This window comes from Larimichthys crocea, chromosome II, assembly GCF_000972845.2.
Source record: "Larimichthys crocea isolate SSNF chromosome II, L_crocea_2.0, whole genome shotgun sequence".
In the NCBI taxonomy this organism is placed as follows: domain Eukaryota; kingdom Metazoa; phylum Chordata; class Actinopteri; family Sciaenidae; genus Larimichthys; species Larimichthys crocea.
Window position 1 is genome coordinate 8523129 of NC_040012.1, and position 18969 is coordinate 8542097.

The window sequence follows — 18969 nt, forward strand, 5'->3', positions numbered from 1 at the left end:
ACTGGTTAAGTGGCCAATGTAACCAGACACAGCAGCTTCTATGGACATCATGACAGAGGTGAGCTGCTGGCAGAGCTGGCTGCCATGTCTTGTGTTGTTGCACTTGCCTGATGTTTGGCTGTTAACAAAGCTGTCACATTGCTAACTTTCGATCATAAGTCATATAATCATAACAAATACGCATGTGCAGCTGTCTGTATTCGCAACCGTGGGATTGTAGTAGTGTTGTTTTACTCAAAACAGTGGTTGAAGGCTGTAAAACCAAAACAAGGACCTGAAAGAGGCTAAAACGCTCCATAGAGCAGAGCATATTGCAAACATTTACATTCACTTAAGTCTTGTTTCTTCTAAACAAGCTCTGAAACCTCTAACAATTGTAACCTGGGAAGGATAAAATACCATACAGGGAGCCCATTAACAAGTAAACAAAGTTCTGGGAATCTTATCTTGTACAGCTCAAACAACAGCAATCAGGAAATGATGTAGCAACCACGTCAGGCCTACAGTGACCGCTGGCAAGATATAATAGTAAGCAAATAAACAGCGAGTATTCTATTTTAAAGGAAAAGGTCACGCAACAGCAACACTCACTGAGGCCTGCGTAATGCAGACTTAATTTGTGACGCCCAAATGAGCTTGACAGCGTCTTGTTTTTGACCAAATCCAATACGTAAAAACATTCCTCAGTGACTAACGAGTACGTAAACTAAACAGGGTGACGTGTGTGCTGGGTATTTAAAGATGAGAAGGATTGCAGAGCAGCAACAAAGGGAAATAACCCGGTTTCTATGGCTCTGACTTCTTAAGGTGAGGCACGTCCAGTCGTTTTATGAAGCCGGCAGAATGTTAAATACTCTTCTCATCTTGAACCTGACAACTGGTCACCCAGCTCACCACCACCGGGAACCTTCTTCTATAAATAGCATCAAGAGCGGTTTATTACTATTCATAGTCTATCGCTTGTTTTCCTGCTTTGTTAGATGAAACACACTTGATGTGGCGCATTGCCAGAGACAAAAATAGCTCCAGTGGTGCTTGTTTATTGAGGTACATGCCACTCCGGCAACGGGACTCAGTTTTTTGAGTCTTGCAAATCAAAAGTTTCGGTTTCCATGGTGACCATACTTGTGCCCTCAATTTTTTTTCCCCTCATGTTGCACTGCTCATTTGGCGTCGATATCGTATACAGCAGTTGATTTATAATAAGATAGCGTTGCTAGGTTTATCATTGAAATGTATTACCATCACATCATCACATAAGAGCAAAACAGCCAGCAGTTCTGTCAGTGATGCTATCTCTCATTTGATGAGCTTCCTCCCTAACACACACACACACACACACACACACACACACACACACACAAAATCCTAAAAAAGGTGCACGGGCAGGCAGATGTTGACATGATTGATATGGCAAATGAGATGACTAATACCCTTTTTAGAGATGTTCTGGTAAATGCACTCGACCAAAGAAGAAAAAACGTGAGAATTAAACTGACGGCAGCGATTCAAGCACTGAAATGTTGAAATGTGGCTTCCTGTTCTGCTGCAGAGAAAGGTCAACATCCTTTCTGAAGCAAACATAGCAAAATATAGCCTTTTAAAAAAGAAAATCTTATTCCTGCTTTCCTCAAATCATACCGCTTAAGGCTACCATACAAGAAGAAACACTTGATCATGGGCATCAGTCCAGACTTGTGTTTGCCTTTAGGTAATTTTGTTCTGTTCTGCCTTTCTAAGGATGTGGGGCTGCAGACTATCAGACGTCTCCATCTGTCTCCATAAACCAGAGCGTTCCGGGGTCGCTTCCTCTCTATTTGCCGTCTAGCAGTTCTCAAGAAGAACAGCAGACTCTCGTTTTTAGACATCTTGAGGAGGTTTGAATGTCTTAAATCTTACTTGTCCAAGCAAACTCATCATTTAAATCCAAACATACTTAGATCTAATGGACATGTATTACATGTGAGCATGCAGCTGGGTTCAGTGTAGGGATCCAACAATTCATTACTGAATCTACAGGTTATTTTTTTGAATAGTCCATGAGCTTGGATAGTCTCAGTTTCAGAGACATTTCAGGCTGACTGTGGAGGGTTGACTGATCTGATCGTCTGACTGGCGGCTCAACTTCTCCGCCGCAGGTCACTGCACTATTTTGGCAGCCAAAATGCAAACCCCCCATTCAAATTAATGGAAAAACCTGTGGTTTTGTTTCAGTGCCAGATCCTTTCTGGATGTAGCTTTAGTCTAGGCGGGATTGTAGACCTCGTCATAGTTTCCACTTGATTTGTTAATGTTGTTGTTGTCGTTAAAGAACCCTGAGATCTGGAACGAACGACAGTCATTCAGGTTGCCTGAGCTCCGGTGTAGATGATGGTCCTCCTCTGTTAAGGGATGAGTTCTCTACTTTTACATAGATAGGAGGTTTAAAGTAGGGGTAAAGGAGGCTACATCATCAACAAAGAGTGTCCCTTGTCCCTAAGGTGCAAGAAATCTTTCATGTGATGCTGCTAAAGGGTAAACCTCAATCTTTAATTGTTAAATGCACAGATTTTGTAAACTTTAGCGTATATATCCTTTCTAAAAGAAAAAAAGCATAACATTACCATCTCTGCAACTTCCCCTAAACCTCCATAAATCTTGTAGTGGTGGATGAAGCACTGTGCACTTGCAATATTCAGTAATTCAATTTTCTCAAAGCACATTTCTCTCTGATGTTAAGGGATGAACATGCAGAGAGAGTTCTAGCGTCCATACTGGACACAGTGCAATACAGCAGCTGCTGTTTTGTCCTCTTATTATACTCATCGTGATGGATGACAAGACAAGATGCCACCTACAAGCAACAAACTGATCGATGACCACCTGGTTTGACTAACTGGTATTGTCTCACAACTACTTTCATTACCAATTGCCATCTTGATTAATGTTTTGATTAATCTGGTAACCATTTAATCCCTAAAATGTCACAAAACAATGAAAACTGCTTGTTTTGTCTGAGAGAAAAGCAGCAAATGCTCACATTTGAGTGACAGCAACCAGTGCATGTTTGGCATTTTTCCTTGATAAATCCTCCGCATGATTAATCAGCTACTAACAGGAAAGATAGATGTTTGTGTTGTGCATTTAGACATCCACACAGGAGGGAGATTGGCAGGAATGAATAGATAGACTGACAGCTTCATAGTTGATAAGAGCAGAGGTAGAAAGGCTGGAGGGGAGGATGAAGGGATAGTCTCTCCGGGCAGCTATAAAGAGGAGCAGGACGGCTGTGGCGGCCCACAGGAGCGACTCATAAATGGCTGCTCTGATGTTGTAAAGGGCAAGGTAGCAGCATGGAGTGAAGGGGAGACTGATGAAAATGGATGCCGCAGATCCCCAAAGGATCACTCGCCCCCAGAGCTCACATTGTGATGGGGAATATGAGATCCAAAATAAGGCACAGAAGCGCCCAGAATAGCCACAAAGTGACGCTTAAAGCAGCACAGAGTGTGTTTGAAAGTCACTGAATCAGTCAATCAAAATTTAAGGTGAAGTTCTCTGAGGTGTCTCTAAGGTGGCATCAGTAAATATTTGAGAAGGGATCAAAGATTTGATGTGCTGAAATTCTGTTTATTTTCACTTCAACACTTTCATACAAAATTTCCCAGCCCCACAGTCGATATTGTAAACCTCTTTTTTAAACCAAAGTTATGACTTAAGCTAGTATACCCCCAATGACCTATATGTAGAAAAACAGTAAGAGGGATATTGGAGTCACAAAGGTACTTGAAGTTATGTTTTAGCATTTTAGGCTCTGAGTAGTGTCTGCAGGTATTTCTATCAAGCCCGCGAAACACTGATGTTTCCATGTCATATTGCATGTTTCTTATGTTTTGTTATGTGATGCTCACTCCAGCACAAATTGCCTACTTGAGAGAAACAATTTAAACTGAATTGATTTGACCCAAGCAACCCAGTGTAAAAGAAAAAGGGCCTCAATGCACTTGCCTTTCACTGCTCCTTGAAAAGCTCATAACTCTGAGCACACGGTAAAGAGCGCTTCGATGAGTCAACTCAGATCTTCTATCATCTGGACAGTAAGAGAACAAAAATAACTTTCAATAAAAAAATCAACCTGAGAGAATAAAAGTGAGGGTTACAAGTGGTCTAATTCCCCACAACACAAGGTCTCGGCACCTCATTTGTCAAATCATACCACGGTTATTTTCTTATTTTGCTCCTGAGCTGCACAAAAAGGCCTTTAATAACCTGTTGTCACTTAATTCTATTGTAAATCTCAGAGCTGCTGGATCTGTGCATTATTGGCTGAGAGGTCACCAGCCAGTCCAATCAGCAGTGACTGTGTGAGCTGTTTCTGAGCGGTTGCCAGGACACGGTTACAAACACAACTGTATACATGTGTTATCTCTGTGATTTCATCTCCAGTGAACTTCCTCTGGTCCTTATCAAACCCCGGGCGCCCATTAGCAAACTGTCACCAACCCCTCGTGGTAATCCTTTTATGCAACAATTTAAATAACATTGTGACAATAAAAACATCCATTCAGCTCAATCGAATTTCTGTGGTTATCTATTACAAATGTAATTTACCAAATTATAAAAAGAGAGACATTTTAACATTTTAATTATAGAGACTTCAATGCTCCTTGAATGTGAAAATACCTGTTAGTGAGTTAGTCACAAACTGTTTGTTTTCTTCTATTTACAGCCTCCGCTGATGTGGAGACACAGTGAGAAGGTATGTTTAATCATATCTAATCTGCTCCCTGTTTGAAACAGCTGGAATTGCTGATAATAACCATAGTAATAGCTCAACTGTGAGCTCCATCAACGAGGAGGGGAATACTGTGTCATTGTGTGGTTATTGTCTGGTTAGAAATCCCTTTCTCTGTACACGAGCCAGCTACATATATCATCTTGTTTCTTTGTTTGGTTCACTTGTGCAGCTTTCAGACAAGAGACGTGGACTAAGTGGAATCTGCTGTCAGGCAACGTGGACCGGGAGACAGCAGCAACTGCATTACGAGCGCTCATTACGCCGAGACTTGGCCTCTTCACAAAAAACGGGGAAAGAATGTACAATTGCCGCTGAGACAAGAGAGTATAATGAAGACATGAGAAAGGGTTATCCGTCCACAGCGGTTAGTTGATGTTTGAGCTAAAGAATCCATAACGCAATGCCTGTAACAGTTTGCTGCAATGCATCAGGTACGCCTGGAGGACTCGGTCAAAGATTATTTAAATTAATACAGAAACGTGGAGGAAATTAATGCTTGTGATCTAAAAGAAATTAAAATAAGGACCCAATGAATTACAGTTAGCTCAGGAACCAATGCATTAGGTTTACAGTATCTATTCCGGTATATATTAATCACCTTTAAGTGATTTTAAAATCTGGTGTTGACATTTCTGTGCCTACATTGCTGAAAGTTTAGAGTTTAAAAGCCTCTTTAACATCGCTTTAGTCATCACGGCTCACTGATGAAGCTCTCAACTGTAATCCACTTCTTTTTTTTTAGCAGCTTGAAAGAAATTCAGAGGTCTAAAACACAATGCCTTTAACAGTTTGCTGTGCAATAGATGAGACTTGGAGGATTCAGTAAAACATTAATAGCAATAATAGTAAGAAATTACAGAATCATGGAGAAAATGAATGCTTGTGATCTGAAAGAAAATAAACACAAATTATTTCAAGTAGGTTTGTAATGTGTTGACATTTTTATGCCACTGCTGCCAAAGGATTGTAGCTGACAGTTTTAAATCCCCTAAATGATTGATGGAAAAGCCTCTTTAACAGTGTTTTGGTCATCATGGGTCAGTGATAAAGCTCTCAAATCATATCTGCACTTATTTTTAGCAGCTTGTTAAGATAGACCACACCAATCCAACTGAAGAAAACCTAGACAGATAGAAAATACATTTACGAAAACTGTGTGTGCACAAGGACAACATAATTTAATTGCAGGATTTACAGAGTAAATGTTAATCTGCAGTGGATGATTCTGACTTATTTAAACCACGATTCAAAGTATGACTCATCCTGATTTATTATTTCACAGTAATAATAATGAAACATAAAATGCAAAGTCAACAAGACAATTAAAATCTTAAGCGCAGCCACTGAAGAGAGATTTAAAATGTTCATGTTCACTGCAGACAGTGTGTATCTTATGTTCATATATTATGTGTTCATGTATGCAGTTACAGGCACCAATACCGCTTTTTTGCATCCGTATTTTTCTGTGTATTTCCATTTGCGTGTAGTACGTGAGTGTGTAAATGTATTTACTCTGTGCACATTTGTGTAAATATATTTGTGCGACTTTATTCATGAGCATGTGCGTGCATGCACTTTCATACATTTATGTTTAGATCTGTGTGAGGTTGTATGTACTTGTCTGTCTTTGTGTGTGTGAAATTGATTGTGTGCATATGTTTGTGTGTGTATATACACCTTTGTGTGTGTGTGTGTGTGTGTGTGTGCTTGAGACACACTCAGTAATTGGTGTGAAATAAGGAATAAGAAATATGATACGAGAGACAGAAATTGCCTTTGGTGTTGTTTGTTAACATAACTGACTGGAGCAGACGGACTCTGTACAGCCAGTTGATTGCCCATGGCTGTCTACATTAACAAGCCATTTACATGTGTTAACTGGAAAGATGACGAGATAAAGCACCACATCATCTTTCACTAAACGGTACCTCTAGAAAAAGCCCCATCTGGTTTCCCCTGCAGGAGCGCACAAACACACATTTAATCACCGTTCAAAGCCGACGGGGAGCTGCAGTTTGTAGACTGTAATGCTGTTTGATTTTTACATTCATGCTCTGCTCTAATGTCTCCTTAAGTCACATATTAACAAAGTGTGTGCCTGTTGATGGATTCGGTAACTACAGGGATCGAAAAAGCTCTCTGCAGCAACTTTGGCAGAGTGGCTATAAATAGAAGTGCAGGTTGTTTCCCCCGAGAGCCAGAAAATCTTTTTACACTCTGATGGATATGGACTATTAGTCCCTCCATGATCTCATCTTATTATTACAAGTATACTTTAAATTATTTTTAAACCAGAACAAGCAAATCAAATAATGCGTACGTGATGAGTGTGGAGAACTTCTGCTGTGTCTCATGTACTCATGTACTTCCTTAGTTACACTTGCTATTTTGAGTCCATAAGGGCGTTCACACTGTCAGTTATTCACGAAACATATGGTGCAACTCATAACGGTCAAATAATTCTTCATAAATGAAACTTCTCGCCTCCAATGGTCGCAATTTTTGCTACGTAGCTGAAGGGGAAGATCGTGAAAGTGGTGGCCGAGGAAGCTGCTGGAGCTGCAGAGGTTTATGTTAATACTGGAATATACAAATATTTATAAATATTTATTTATATTTTTCAAAGAAGAAGAAGAAGAAGAAGCGGTTAAATGTCACGATCATTTTTTCCAGTGCACAACACTACCCTGACAAAGTGTACACAGAGTACTACACACTAATGTACTATCTAAATTAAGACACAGCAAAGGTTTTCCTAGAATCTCCTCAGGCACCACTCATCCGGCTGCTATGTATATCTTCAACTGAACCCTTTTTAAGTGACCTAGACTGCACCCAATCTAATATAATTCTGAAAACTAATAACGAACTAATTTGATTTATAAAGCTTTCAGGCAGTGCCACATGTAGGAAGCATTAAGGTTACCTTACAGACCGAATTCAGGGAAAAGCATTAAATGTGACTTCAACGTCCATTCTAGTTAACTGCACATGCTTAGCAGGAAGAACCAATCCAGGAACAGGTCAGTCCTATTTCTAAACTAATTTTTCTCTCACTGGAAGTTCTCGTTATCAGTAATTTCTTAAAACAATCTCCATTTTTTAAAGTTTACTTGAATATTGCAGCAATTTGTTGGCAACAAAAACACTTCAAACATATCTTTGAAAACGTGAGAAAGTTGCAGCCGATCACTCAGTCCATCATTTAGGGTAAAAATATTACACAGATAAGTCTGTATTCCTAGACCAGTTCCTCTAGGACTGGGTTTCACTCACACTAAACTAAATATTGCCTTTTATAGTAAATTTTCATATGCCTTTTGAACATGGCCACTTTCTTCCTTCCTTTCCTCTCTTTCCCGCAAAATATCCCAGATGAATTACGGACCACTGCTGTAATTTAACAGCTGACATACCATCTGGAACAATGACTTTAGTTACTCTAGAGCAGAGAAAATATTCCCCTCCTCCTCAAATATTAATCCTGTTCAAACGGGACTTGAGACTTTGACGCCCTTCTCTCTTGTCCCCTGTCATGAATCCTAAATTACCAGCTTAAAAGGTCATGATTTACTTACACTGACCCATACAGACAACTGGAGAAGTCAGTGAGTGCTCAGAGTTGATAAATGTTATCTTAAATGCAATGAAGAGAATCAATTCTTCTAAAAGCAAACGATCATTGTGTTGTCTCACTGAATTATATAATTTATATTATGTATAAAGAATACATTACTATTAGGGGGCTTGGGCATAGAAACAACTGCTATAGAATATAAAACATTTATTAAGCTGCAAATAATTGATCATTTATTGTATATCATAGATGTTTTCACTTTTTGTGCCTTGTCCTTTCAAGTCTTTGACAATTGGCAGGTAATTGTTAGACTTTATTGATCCCCAAGAAGCAGATCAAAGTATGCAGAACCACAGATGCTAGGTATTTCTAAATCTTACCCAAAACAGATTAGTATGACAGATGCTGAACAGCACAAAGACTGTGAGCAAGTCTGCCAGTCAGAGCAGAGACTCCTTGCTCAGTGTGTCACTACCTGTTTATTTTAGGTACACTGAGCAGTGACTGGGCAGTGAAATGAAAAACTGTAGTGAGCATGGACAGTGTGAATCCAAGGTCACTGCTGACATAAAGTACTGCACTCTATGATACGCACTTTATGGCAATATTGTCAATGGGAAAATACACTAACCGTCTCTTGAAAGATGTATGCAAAATCGCTGTGATCATGGCATAATATTTCCCTAAACAAAACATGAACAGATTGGCTGACACCAATGCAAAATAGATGCAAAAGTATTACCTGAATTAGTCTCAGTTTTAATTTTGAAAGTTGGGAGATCGCTCAGTTGGGGGCAAAACTTTTCACATAAACTTATAAAACAGATTAAATATTTATAACTTATAAAAGAGTCTGAATGCCCCGACAATGACCTGTAGACACTGTGCAGCATCTGATATCAAATACATCAATCCCTGCCGGTGTGGCTCAAACCACCGAGCAACAGATGCTGCCATCCTTAGATCTTATGCTACAGGAAACATAACCTAAGGGGATAGCAGCTCCGGTGCATGGCGTGTAACCAACTCGTTTACATATTTGGCCTGTAGCAGGTGTCACTTGAATAGCTCTTTGTGTGTGCTGGGCAGACTGATAAAGAATTTTAATATGTCTACGTCACAACATAACCACAGCGACTTTGAAACTGATACCAAAACAAATGCTCTGTAGGGTGATGAATAGTGTTTTAATGTCCCATATAAAGGAGAATTGGAAATCTCTATTTGATTCAAGATGGTGCAATTAGTTCAAACATTAAAAGTTGGCAGTTTCAACTGGCTGGTTTGTTTTTGAGAAATTGAGATGTGTTGTGAGCGGCTCCCAGCATAAAATGTTGGTCTTCCTCTGAGCAAGCTCCCATGTTGGTGTTTGTGTGGGTTACTCCCACCATCAAAAATATGTATGTTTGGTTAAATTCCCAGTCGGTGCCCTTGACCAAGGCACTGGCTTAGATCTGAAGTTTGTCCCCGAGCGCTGCACGGCTCCTAATTAGAGAGAGATGAAAAGCTGAAGAGCTGAAAAAAAACTAAAAGTCTGAAAGATAGATGCCGAGTTGGACTAGTAAGTAATATCAGCTGCCTGCAATGTCTTGTGTTGTTGCACTTGCTTGATGTTTAGCTGTTGTCGACTTGCTAGTTTATGATATAAATACACATATAACTGTCCATATTTATGACACCAGTGTCTACGCAATGTTGCTTTAAAGGTGGTTGTAGTCATGTACAATCATAGCAGGTAAGAATGGGATGTTTTGGTCTGCAAGAAAGACAACGTGTCTACCATAAATTTGGACTGAAGAAAGTAGTAAAATACTGAAATATTGACATATACGTCTGCAACCAACTGAAGCCCTCCAAAGTGTCACAGATAAAGTTACACAATTAACTTTAAGCAATTAAAGTTTTCATGAATGACAAGACACCTGAGTATGGACACAACCACCAATGCCTTTGAATCCTCTGACAGAAACTAACCTGATCTTCAAAGGACAAGGCCTGCCCGACGTCTCGAGGGAACCCATCGATGACGATACCATTAGCATCCGGGATCTTCATGATCTTCTGCTTAATCTCAGTTATTGTTGTCTCCTGGAAAACAGTGAAAGCAAACAGTTATCATATCGGCAGGGAGTTCATTAAATCTTTGATCAGTACAAATAACTCTTTCCAAACTTGTATTTCACAAAAAAAACAAAAAAAAAACAATAATGGATTTTCCCTGAGTGGGCGAGTGTGTCAGAATATTTCAGCTACAAATTATAAAGCGAGAAGGTGTATAGTTGTAATTATAATTACAGATTGTTTTTTCAGCAAGAGTGTGAAGGAGGAGATTAGTTTCAGTAACGTTGTTGCAATCTCCATGTGGATTCATCAAGGTTGTAGATTACTTAAAAACCCTTTAAAAAAGTGAATGAGAAGCTGAGTCATAAATAAGGTCTGCTCTGACCGCACGTTGGAGAAGTCCACAATATAATCTGTTTATCCAATTGTACTTTAATATATATGAATGCAGCAGTACAGCTGTCTTGACTGCGCTTGAGGCCAGAGCGTGCCATCATCTTTTAGCATCAATTACTTCCTCGTGGCTGGAGGAGGTCAACATGTTCCAATGTATTTCTCCAGGCGCAATGCATCATACGATATGGCAGAGATACGTGAGCAACGCACCGATCTAAAAATAACATGCGTGGCCATGCCCATCACTGACGTCTAACAGAATATAAGAGCAGTGGCCCGACGACACAAAGAGATTAAACCTAATCTGGATTCCATGGAAAAGATTAATGTATGCCTGCAAGACAAAATGAAAGAAGCCAATCTAAGACAAGCTGCATCCACTTTTCCCTATACTCAGAAGTTTACTCTCAAAAGTCTCAAACAGATGTGATGCATTATATTGTGGAAGGGTATAAGCAATAGATACTACTTCTTGTTTTTGCTCCACAGATTTTTAGGACTCACTTGAGACCTTTTAAACCCTCAGTTCAGATTGCTCAAAGTAAATATAGTGCACATCACAATAAAGTGGGAGTGATTTAAAGGTCCGGTGTGAAAGATTAAGGAAGATCTATTGGGAGAAATGGAATATAAATATTGTATAAGTATGTTTTGATAACATCGAAATAAGGATAGTTGTGTTTTCATTACCTTAGAATGAGCCTTACGTATTTATAAAGGGAGCAGATGCTCTTCCTCAGAGTCTGCCATGTTGCACATAGCAAACCAATGGTCAAACCAAACACTTTCTCTAAACTGGGCCTTTGGTAAGCTTTGTTCTCCTACAAGCTTGGAAAGGGAGTTTGAACTGAAAGGTGTATTCAGTTGGTTGCAATTTAGATGCCGAGTCCTACATACTGGATCTCTAAGACAGAGTAGAGTGGCAGCTTCACTGTAGTGTGCGGTGTTAAAAACCTACACTTAATCATTGCAGTATGCACAAAATAATGTCAGGAAATAGACTTGACGCATGATAATGTGAGCTGTTTTCCATGTTACAAACTGCTTTTAATCAGGTTTTGTGGTGACAAAACAACTTTTTTTGCTTGTTTGCTTGGAGTTCACTAAACTGTAGATGCTCAGATTTTTCTATAATTCTGAACACATCAAGGATTCTTCTTCATGTTGATTTAAAACTCTAATTTCACATGGTGGAGAAACATCCCAAGAAAGAGCATGTAAACAACAACAAAAAAGTCAATCTATGGAAAAATCAGACAACCGGGCGTCAGTGTCAAAAGATCTGAAACAAGTCAGGAAGTGGATCTTGAGTTTTGGCAGCTGCAGTTTCCAAGATCAAGTATTAAATCCACTCACTTATCCACTCATGCACGTACTGTATAATTTTCTGTTATTGCAAACCAGTGAAGTACATTAACCTCTGCTCCACAAGCTGCTTTGTTATAATTAATATACAGAGCATATTAGAGTGTATATTATTAGCATCTAGAGTGGAGCTTTTACACTGTGCTTTTCCTAAAAGAAAAAATGGACTTTTTTCGATACGATCGATTCGGACGATACGATCATTAATATATATACCTTATCATGAAGCTTTTTCCACTGTCTGACTATATGAAAACAAAAGTTCTGTCAGTCTTTTCTTTTAGACCAGACTGTCAGACGTCCAAGATCCTCTTGTGAGGAGACCTGTGGGACTTTCTGAGGGAACAGAAGTTCAGAAATATACTGAGTCACATGACCTTGCAACGAGTTACAAACAAGAACTTGAAGTTGATTGGCTGGGAGTCAGTGAAGTGAGCGTGTGTTTGCTCAATCATTTGACGCACTGAAGAGGCTTCACAGCTGAGCACAGTACTCCAGGCTACAAGGAAAAACGCATGGATGGCTATTTTCTTCCAGCCTACTTATAAACAAATGTTTAAATGATAGAAAAACATCATCAACCAGGAAAAGGATGATGTTTGGGTAAGTATGCTTCTTTGCTTCCTATGGTTAGAGAACAAAATGTGCAGGTAGGTGGATTAAGAAGAAAGGTGGCTGTTTGGTGTCTTACCAGGAAGATCTGATCACATGGTACAAAAACAAGCTGTGGATCAGTAATACGTCTTCCCCTCATCTTTACATACAGAATCATTAAGAAACCAAATTCTAATCTGCTTTGTTAAACTAATCATGGCAGGAAATTAAATGCCTAACAGCCACAAGTCACTTTATCGTATCTGATACGTCTGCAGCTTTGGCCTACTTTGCTGCTTATCTCACTGGTTCTTGGACTGACATCTGTCGAACGGCCCGAGGGGAGGAGGAAGAATGATGTCGTGCCAGTCAAGCACGAATTATAATTGATGAAGTAAGTAGTTCATGAAGGGTTACGAGCTGAGAGCTGCCAGTTATAATGGGGGCGGGGGCTTGGTATCCATGAATCATCATCAGTGCATCATGGTGGCCATGTTGATGGTAAAGAACACCCTTTCAGGTGTTTTCATGATGTTAATCAAAATGTATTCCGACTACCAGAATCAGTCACTTTAATATGATAAATCTTTACAGGTTTACTCACTGTGTTTATTTTCCTTTTATTTTGTTGTCCATCTGTACCTTTATTTTGAAAAATGCTTTTTCTTTGACAGCCACCAGTATCTGTTCATTATCATCTGGAGACAATTAACTTTAGAATTAGCTCACATGTTGTAAATATCTAAAAAAAAAAAAAAAACTACTGTCAATGGCGACTTTAATAATCCTCCCACATCTGACATTTGAGAGTTCGACAGAAAGGTCACATTGATGATCTACTTATATTACTCATTACATTAAGCCTAAAGGACAAATGCAACGTCAACTTCCCGATTATTTTGTAGATTCTAAAACTGACCTTGGGAACACGTGTGTGGTAAAAAAAATATTCTAAATGTCATCTGTATCCCACTGCTTTCTTCAACAAGTATGGAAATATAGTCATAACAAGTAGTCGACTAAGACGGGGACTATCCACATCCAAAAGATCAGTCCCACAACCACCCGTGACGTCACCTGAGGCAAATTTGTTCACTGGGGAAAAAAAGCTTTGGGATACAGGTGAAAGCTCCACAGGAAACAGATAAATCAAACTCTTTGGGCAAATTTACATAAAAAATTACTTTAAAAAAAGTGATCCCCCTCCTGTTTTTTCTATCTATCCCCTCTTTCCTGTCTCTCTTTAGCTGCTGCTATCCAATAAAGGTTTCTTTCCTGTCTCTCTTTAGCTGCTGCTATCCAATAAAGGTTTAAAAAGCCCAAAAATATCTTACAAAACAAAACAAAACTAAACTAAACTAAACTAAAGTGAGTGTTTCCAGTTGTGGCTCCCATCCTCTGGTTCCCCAAACTATAAAAAAACGCAGAGCTTTAAGAAGCTGCTACAAACTTACTTTGTCCTGTAATGTGTTTTTATTGGTTGCTGTTTAGTCTTTTACTGTTTCTATTGTTTTTTATTTTGTTATTTCCAGTATTAAAACATAGTTAGTGTCACTGTTTTATTGTTTGTATTGTTATTTCCTGTTTTATTTTACTTACTCGTATTGTACAGCACTTTGTACCTTTGGTTTTGAAAGCTGCTTTATAAATAAAGAGAGTACGAGAAGCGCACGGTTTGTCCATAGTATATGTAATTTATAGTTAATGGGCTGAAAACCTTTTATCGTTTAATCCTGCCTTCGTCCTTGAGTATGCATGATTTGAATTTGAATCAAGGTTGTGATTTCATACAGACGTTGAACTGGGTTGTGTGTAAAGGAGCATCATGTGTGTTTTCTTTACAGTGTTTGAATGAATGGAGCACAAACAACCACAGGAGGTCTGTGCCCATTTTCTTCCCAAGCCAAGTCATTATCCTGAAGAAAACGATGCTAATAAGACGGATAAGCATCCATCTCTCCAGCACACATGTGATTTGGCTGCTGCTAATTAGTCCCTTATTAAATTCACACTGTGATAATGACCTACGAGTGACTGGACACACTTGTCGCTCATCCTTGCTCTCATAGTCTCCCTGTCCACCACCACCTCCGCCACCACCATCACCCCTCTCTCTGTTTCTCTGCTACCTGTGGTGCCAGCTCTCCATTGGTGATGATTTTAGCGATCAGGCTCCACTTTCTGTTGCTGGTGGCGTTGTGGATCATCTTCTTCCTCAGCAGCTCGCCCACGGACACGTACTGGAAGCCGTAGCGCTCGGCAATCTTCAGGCACTGAGTTCCTTTGCCGCTGCCAGGGCCACCTAAACACAGAGCATGAGAGAGAGAGAGCTGTTGATGTTTTGGGAGAGATTTTGTCGTGTGTGTGTGAGAAATGTGTCTGTGTGAGTGTGAAACATTATGTGTGTGGGTGTTTTAGCGTAGGCGCATGTGTGTTTTAGTGAGAGAAACCCAGACTATGTGAGATTTTGTGTGTGCGTGACTGCGTGTTACTGCTTATGCGTGTTTTGTAAGTGTTTGTGGGGGAGAAGGGCATGTGAGGGGGAAGATGACAGAAACAGGTATGTGTGAATCTCCTACATTTGCTAAGAAATCCTCTTTATAAAGGATGTGCAGAGGAGACAAAAGGAGACGACAGCTCTTCGTTTGATGCTGCATAGTCTGGTAAACATCATTATGAACAGAGGTCGTGTTCGCCTTTCTTCTAATATCGCAACATCTTACCTCAACATAATTCTACATATGAAAAGATCATAATTCCTCCGAAAGTAAAAGGTGCATGCGTCAAAATCATATAAAGTTGATAATTTGGAATAAATCCGGTCCTTGTGAGTAGATAAATTGAGCTGTCAGTTTGTGAAAGGCGCTTATAAATGCTGTCTGACAAACTGAATTCTGCTTTACGGCAACTCATTTCACAATCTTCTATGATTGATTCCAAAATTGCTCGTGGTTCAAAGCCAGGCCGGAGTGAAGTGAAATTAGTCGGCTGAGAAATGATAAATCAGTGAGTGCTAATTTATTAATGCGTTGGATTTAATTTCGATAGTCCAATTCTGAGTTTCTGTGAAGTTACCATAATGTTTCCTTAGAGGTATAAAAATCCTACAGTTTCAGAATCAGAATCAGAATCAGAATCAGAAATACTTAAATAATCCCAGGGGGAAATTATTTGTATTTGTATTGGATGTAGATTTTACATTGAGGCCTCAGTACGCCTCATACAAACTGCTTGTCAAATCATCACACCTGAAACCTCCTGATCCTTGTCTAACCTGTCTGGAAACCTCCTTCCAACGATGTGGAGGACATGCGTCCATCAATATTAACTTATAAACTACAAAATCAGTCTTTTACACAGCAGTTAGCCAGGTGTGCAAAGATATGCACTTAGGCATGGTATGGACTTCACTCTGAATTTCTTGTCTCAGAGCGAATTCAGACCAAATCACGCAGGTCCAACTATTCACATAAGTTGGTATAGTCTGTTACACTGTGACATCCTGTGGCACAGAAGTTGAAACAGGATCAACTTTTGGAAAGACGCAACCTGACATCTTGCTGTAGTGGCCAATCCAGCGATCAAATGGTCAGCCTGAAACATCACTGAATCCAGGTGTTACAGTATGCATGAATGGGAGATGAACCAAACTATCACAGTCTCCTAATTGTGTCTTGGCTTGTTCATGTACCGAGCTTTAATGTCTGTCTTTGGCTTCCAGTCTAGGCTGCAAAAGAGGAAGCTTCCTTTAGTTTTGACCCATTTATTTGAGAGAGAGACAGAGAGACATATGGTCAAGTGACATAAACAACACCCACACCCTGCCACGCCACCACAAAACCCTGCAGCTAATCGCTGCAACACCTGATTTGGTCTGTAGTTAGTTTGAAGCATACTGAGGCCTTTAGAGATATAATTATTCAAGGTTCCTTTCTATCCAAAAGTTTGATGAGAAGGTTAATACCACTTTCATGTCTCTGCATTAAATATGAACCCCCATAGCATAGAGCCAGACAGATTGCCTCCCCTGTTTACAGCCTCATATTTAACAGACAGACATGAGAGCTATTGATCTATTCCATCTAAGTCTCTTTTAACTTGTCGTAGTCAAGAAAAGCACAGGAGCATCTAATGACAATAACTATGGCTCAGTTCAGATGAAGTGCTCCAGTAAGCAAAGTGGTCCGTGTGCAGTATCAGGAACCTCGAAGTGAAACAACTAAATGCAATAATTATATATATATATATTTTCGTGACAATTACGCCTTCTGCAAAAGGTCCACAGGCTTAAAAGATAAAGGTTTTGCAGTAGAAAGAAGGGGTGGGACGATCAGAGAGATACTGTGTAATCTGCACTTTATCTGACATCCGAGTATTTCGTAATGTTCAGCCCAATCCTCTCCTAACCTCCTGACCGCACGTATCTTTGTCAGTTTCTCTGCAAACCTGACAGACAAAACATTTGCCTCGATCCTCCAAAGAGATGACAGCTGCCGCCATCCTGTTTTCCCTTTAAAATAGGGCACAATGTACTCACAAAGACGAGATAGGAACTGGCTTTGTGCTGCGAGGACAAATAACTATCATCCACACTATAGACAGTGTGAACATCCTGAGTGCACAACGAGCACAAGCATGCTGCAGCAGAAGGATGTCAGAGGGTTTTAAAAGCTTTTAACATCCAAACGTTAAATAAACTATTTTCAAGAGGGTTTGGAAACAGCAGCAGCTTTTTTCTGTCCAGCTCAACCAGCGCCGGTGCTCTTACTGCATCGCTGCAGCGCTTAATTTATAAGATGACTCAATGTATTTGACATGTTAATGCAGGCCCATCATGGAAATCAGATTAGGAGAGCATGAGTGTTTAACACAGTGAGCGACATGCAACAAGATCTACCCCACCGATACTGACAGGGAGAGGCGGAGTTATGTTCAAAACACCAGGAAAAACACGTTGTGTACACACACAACTCGTAAATTCCCATCCAGGATTTATTTTTAGATCATCAGCAAATATAAACTTTGTAAATACTGCTTTTTATTTCTGTTTAGATAAATGGATTAAGCTCGCTGAGATGTTCTGCAGTATTTACACGTAGCGCCTCTACTAATCTATTGGAAATCATAAGGGATCCGGATGAGTGGTTCTGATCTAAAACATCAGATGTTCTCATTACAGTGTTGTGTAAGGGCACACAAATTATAAATATAGTTTGTGTGCTGTACTGGTTCTTTACCGATGACGAGGATGACTTTGGGTCGTGGTCTGGACGGGTCAAACACCTCGTACTCCTCTATGAGCTCCGCCGTCTCTGACAGGTCCGAGTCACTCTCGATGGAAAACTGGCTGATGGGAGGGAGGCGATCGTACCGTCTGTAGGGGAAATTAGGACTGTCGGGCAACACTGTCACACACACACACACACACACACACACACACACACACACACACACACACACACATACAAAGGTTTTGATGAGAAACAGTTTGTCTGCTTTTGTCTAGAAGATTGATGACAAATGATTTGTTTTTCCAAAGCCTGAAGTTCACCATTAAACATCTTTGAAAATACAGTGAATAATTCATGTTCTATGAGTTTTTGTCAAATCCTGCTGTGCTCGTGCTGTCGATGACGCAGATGTGACATTATTTCAAACGCTGCCAATCCCATTTCAGAACGGGAAAACAAGCAAAAAGCCATGCCTGTTTTAACAATCACACAGTACATTTGAGATGAAATTATGACGAATTCAATGCTTCATTCAGTTTTGTAATTACACTGCTGTCTGTGCTGATTACAGCATTGATAATCACACATTTACCAAAGACAGAAATCATCACTGAATGCTGCTGTATTCCAAGTAAGCAGAGCTGCTATTATTTACGTGTAGAACTGATACAATCTCTTTACATTACATTATAAATGGAAACACTGAGGATGGTATTGATCAAGACAACACTTATGTCAGGGATAGAAAAGGAGGTTTTGTTGAATCTGAAAAGAACAGAGATGCTATTCTATGTGAACAATTTTGCAAAAACCCACATTTTGTTGATGACATGAAATTACAGCTAATGCTGCCCTACCTGTCTGAATCTTTACCCTTTTAACATTTCTAACACGCTGAGCAGTCAATCAAGCAGCGACAGGAATAATTTAGGATGTGAGAGCAGCATTTTGTCCCTGCAAACATTTTA

The 18969-nt window shown here is 39.7% G+C and overlaps 1 protein-coding gene across 1 annotated transcript in view; it reads right to left on the bottom strand.

Annotated features, from left to right (window-relative positions):
• ak5 (adenylate kinase 5) overlaps nt 1-18969 on the bottom strand; it is a 70960-nt gene that overhangs the window by 48964 nt on the left and 3027 nt on the right. The window contains exons 3-5 of the mRNA XM_019253599.2: nt 18008-18175; nt 14900-15072; nt 10329-10442 (exon numbers count right to left, since the gene is read on the bottom strand). Coding sequence (XP_019109144.2) covers nt 10329-10442; nt 14900-15072; nt 18008-18175 — 455 coding nt within the window. The remainder of the gene's footprint in view (nt 1-10328; nt 10443-14899; nt 15073-18007; nt 18176-18969) is intronic.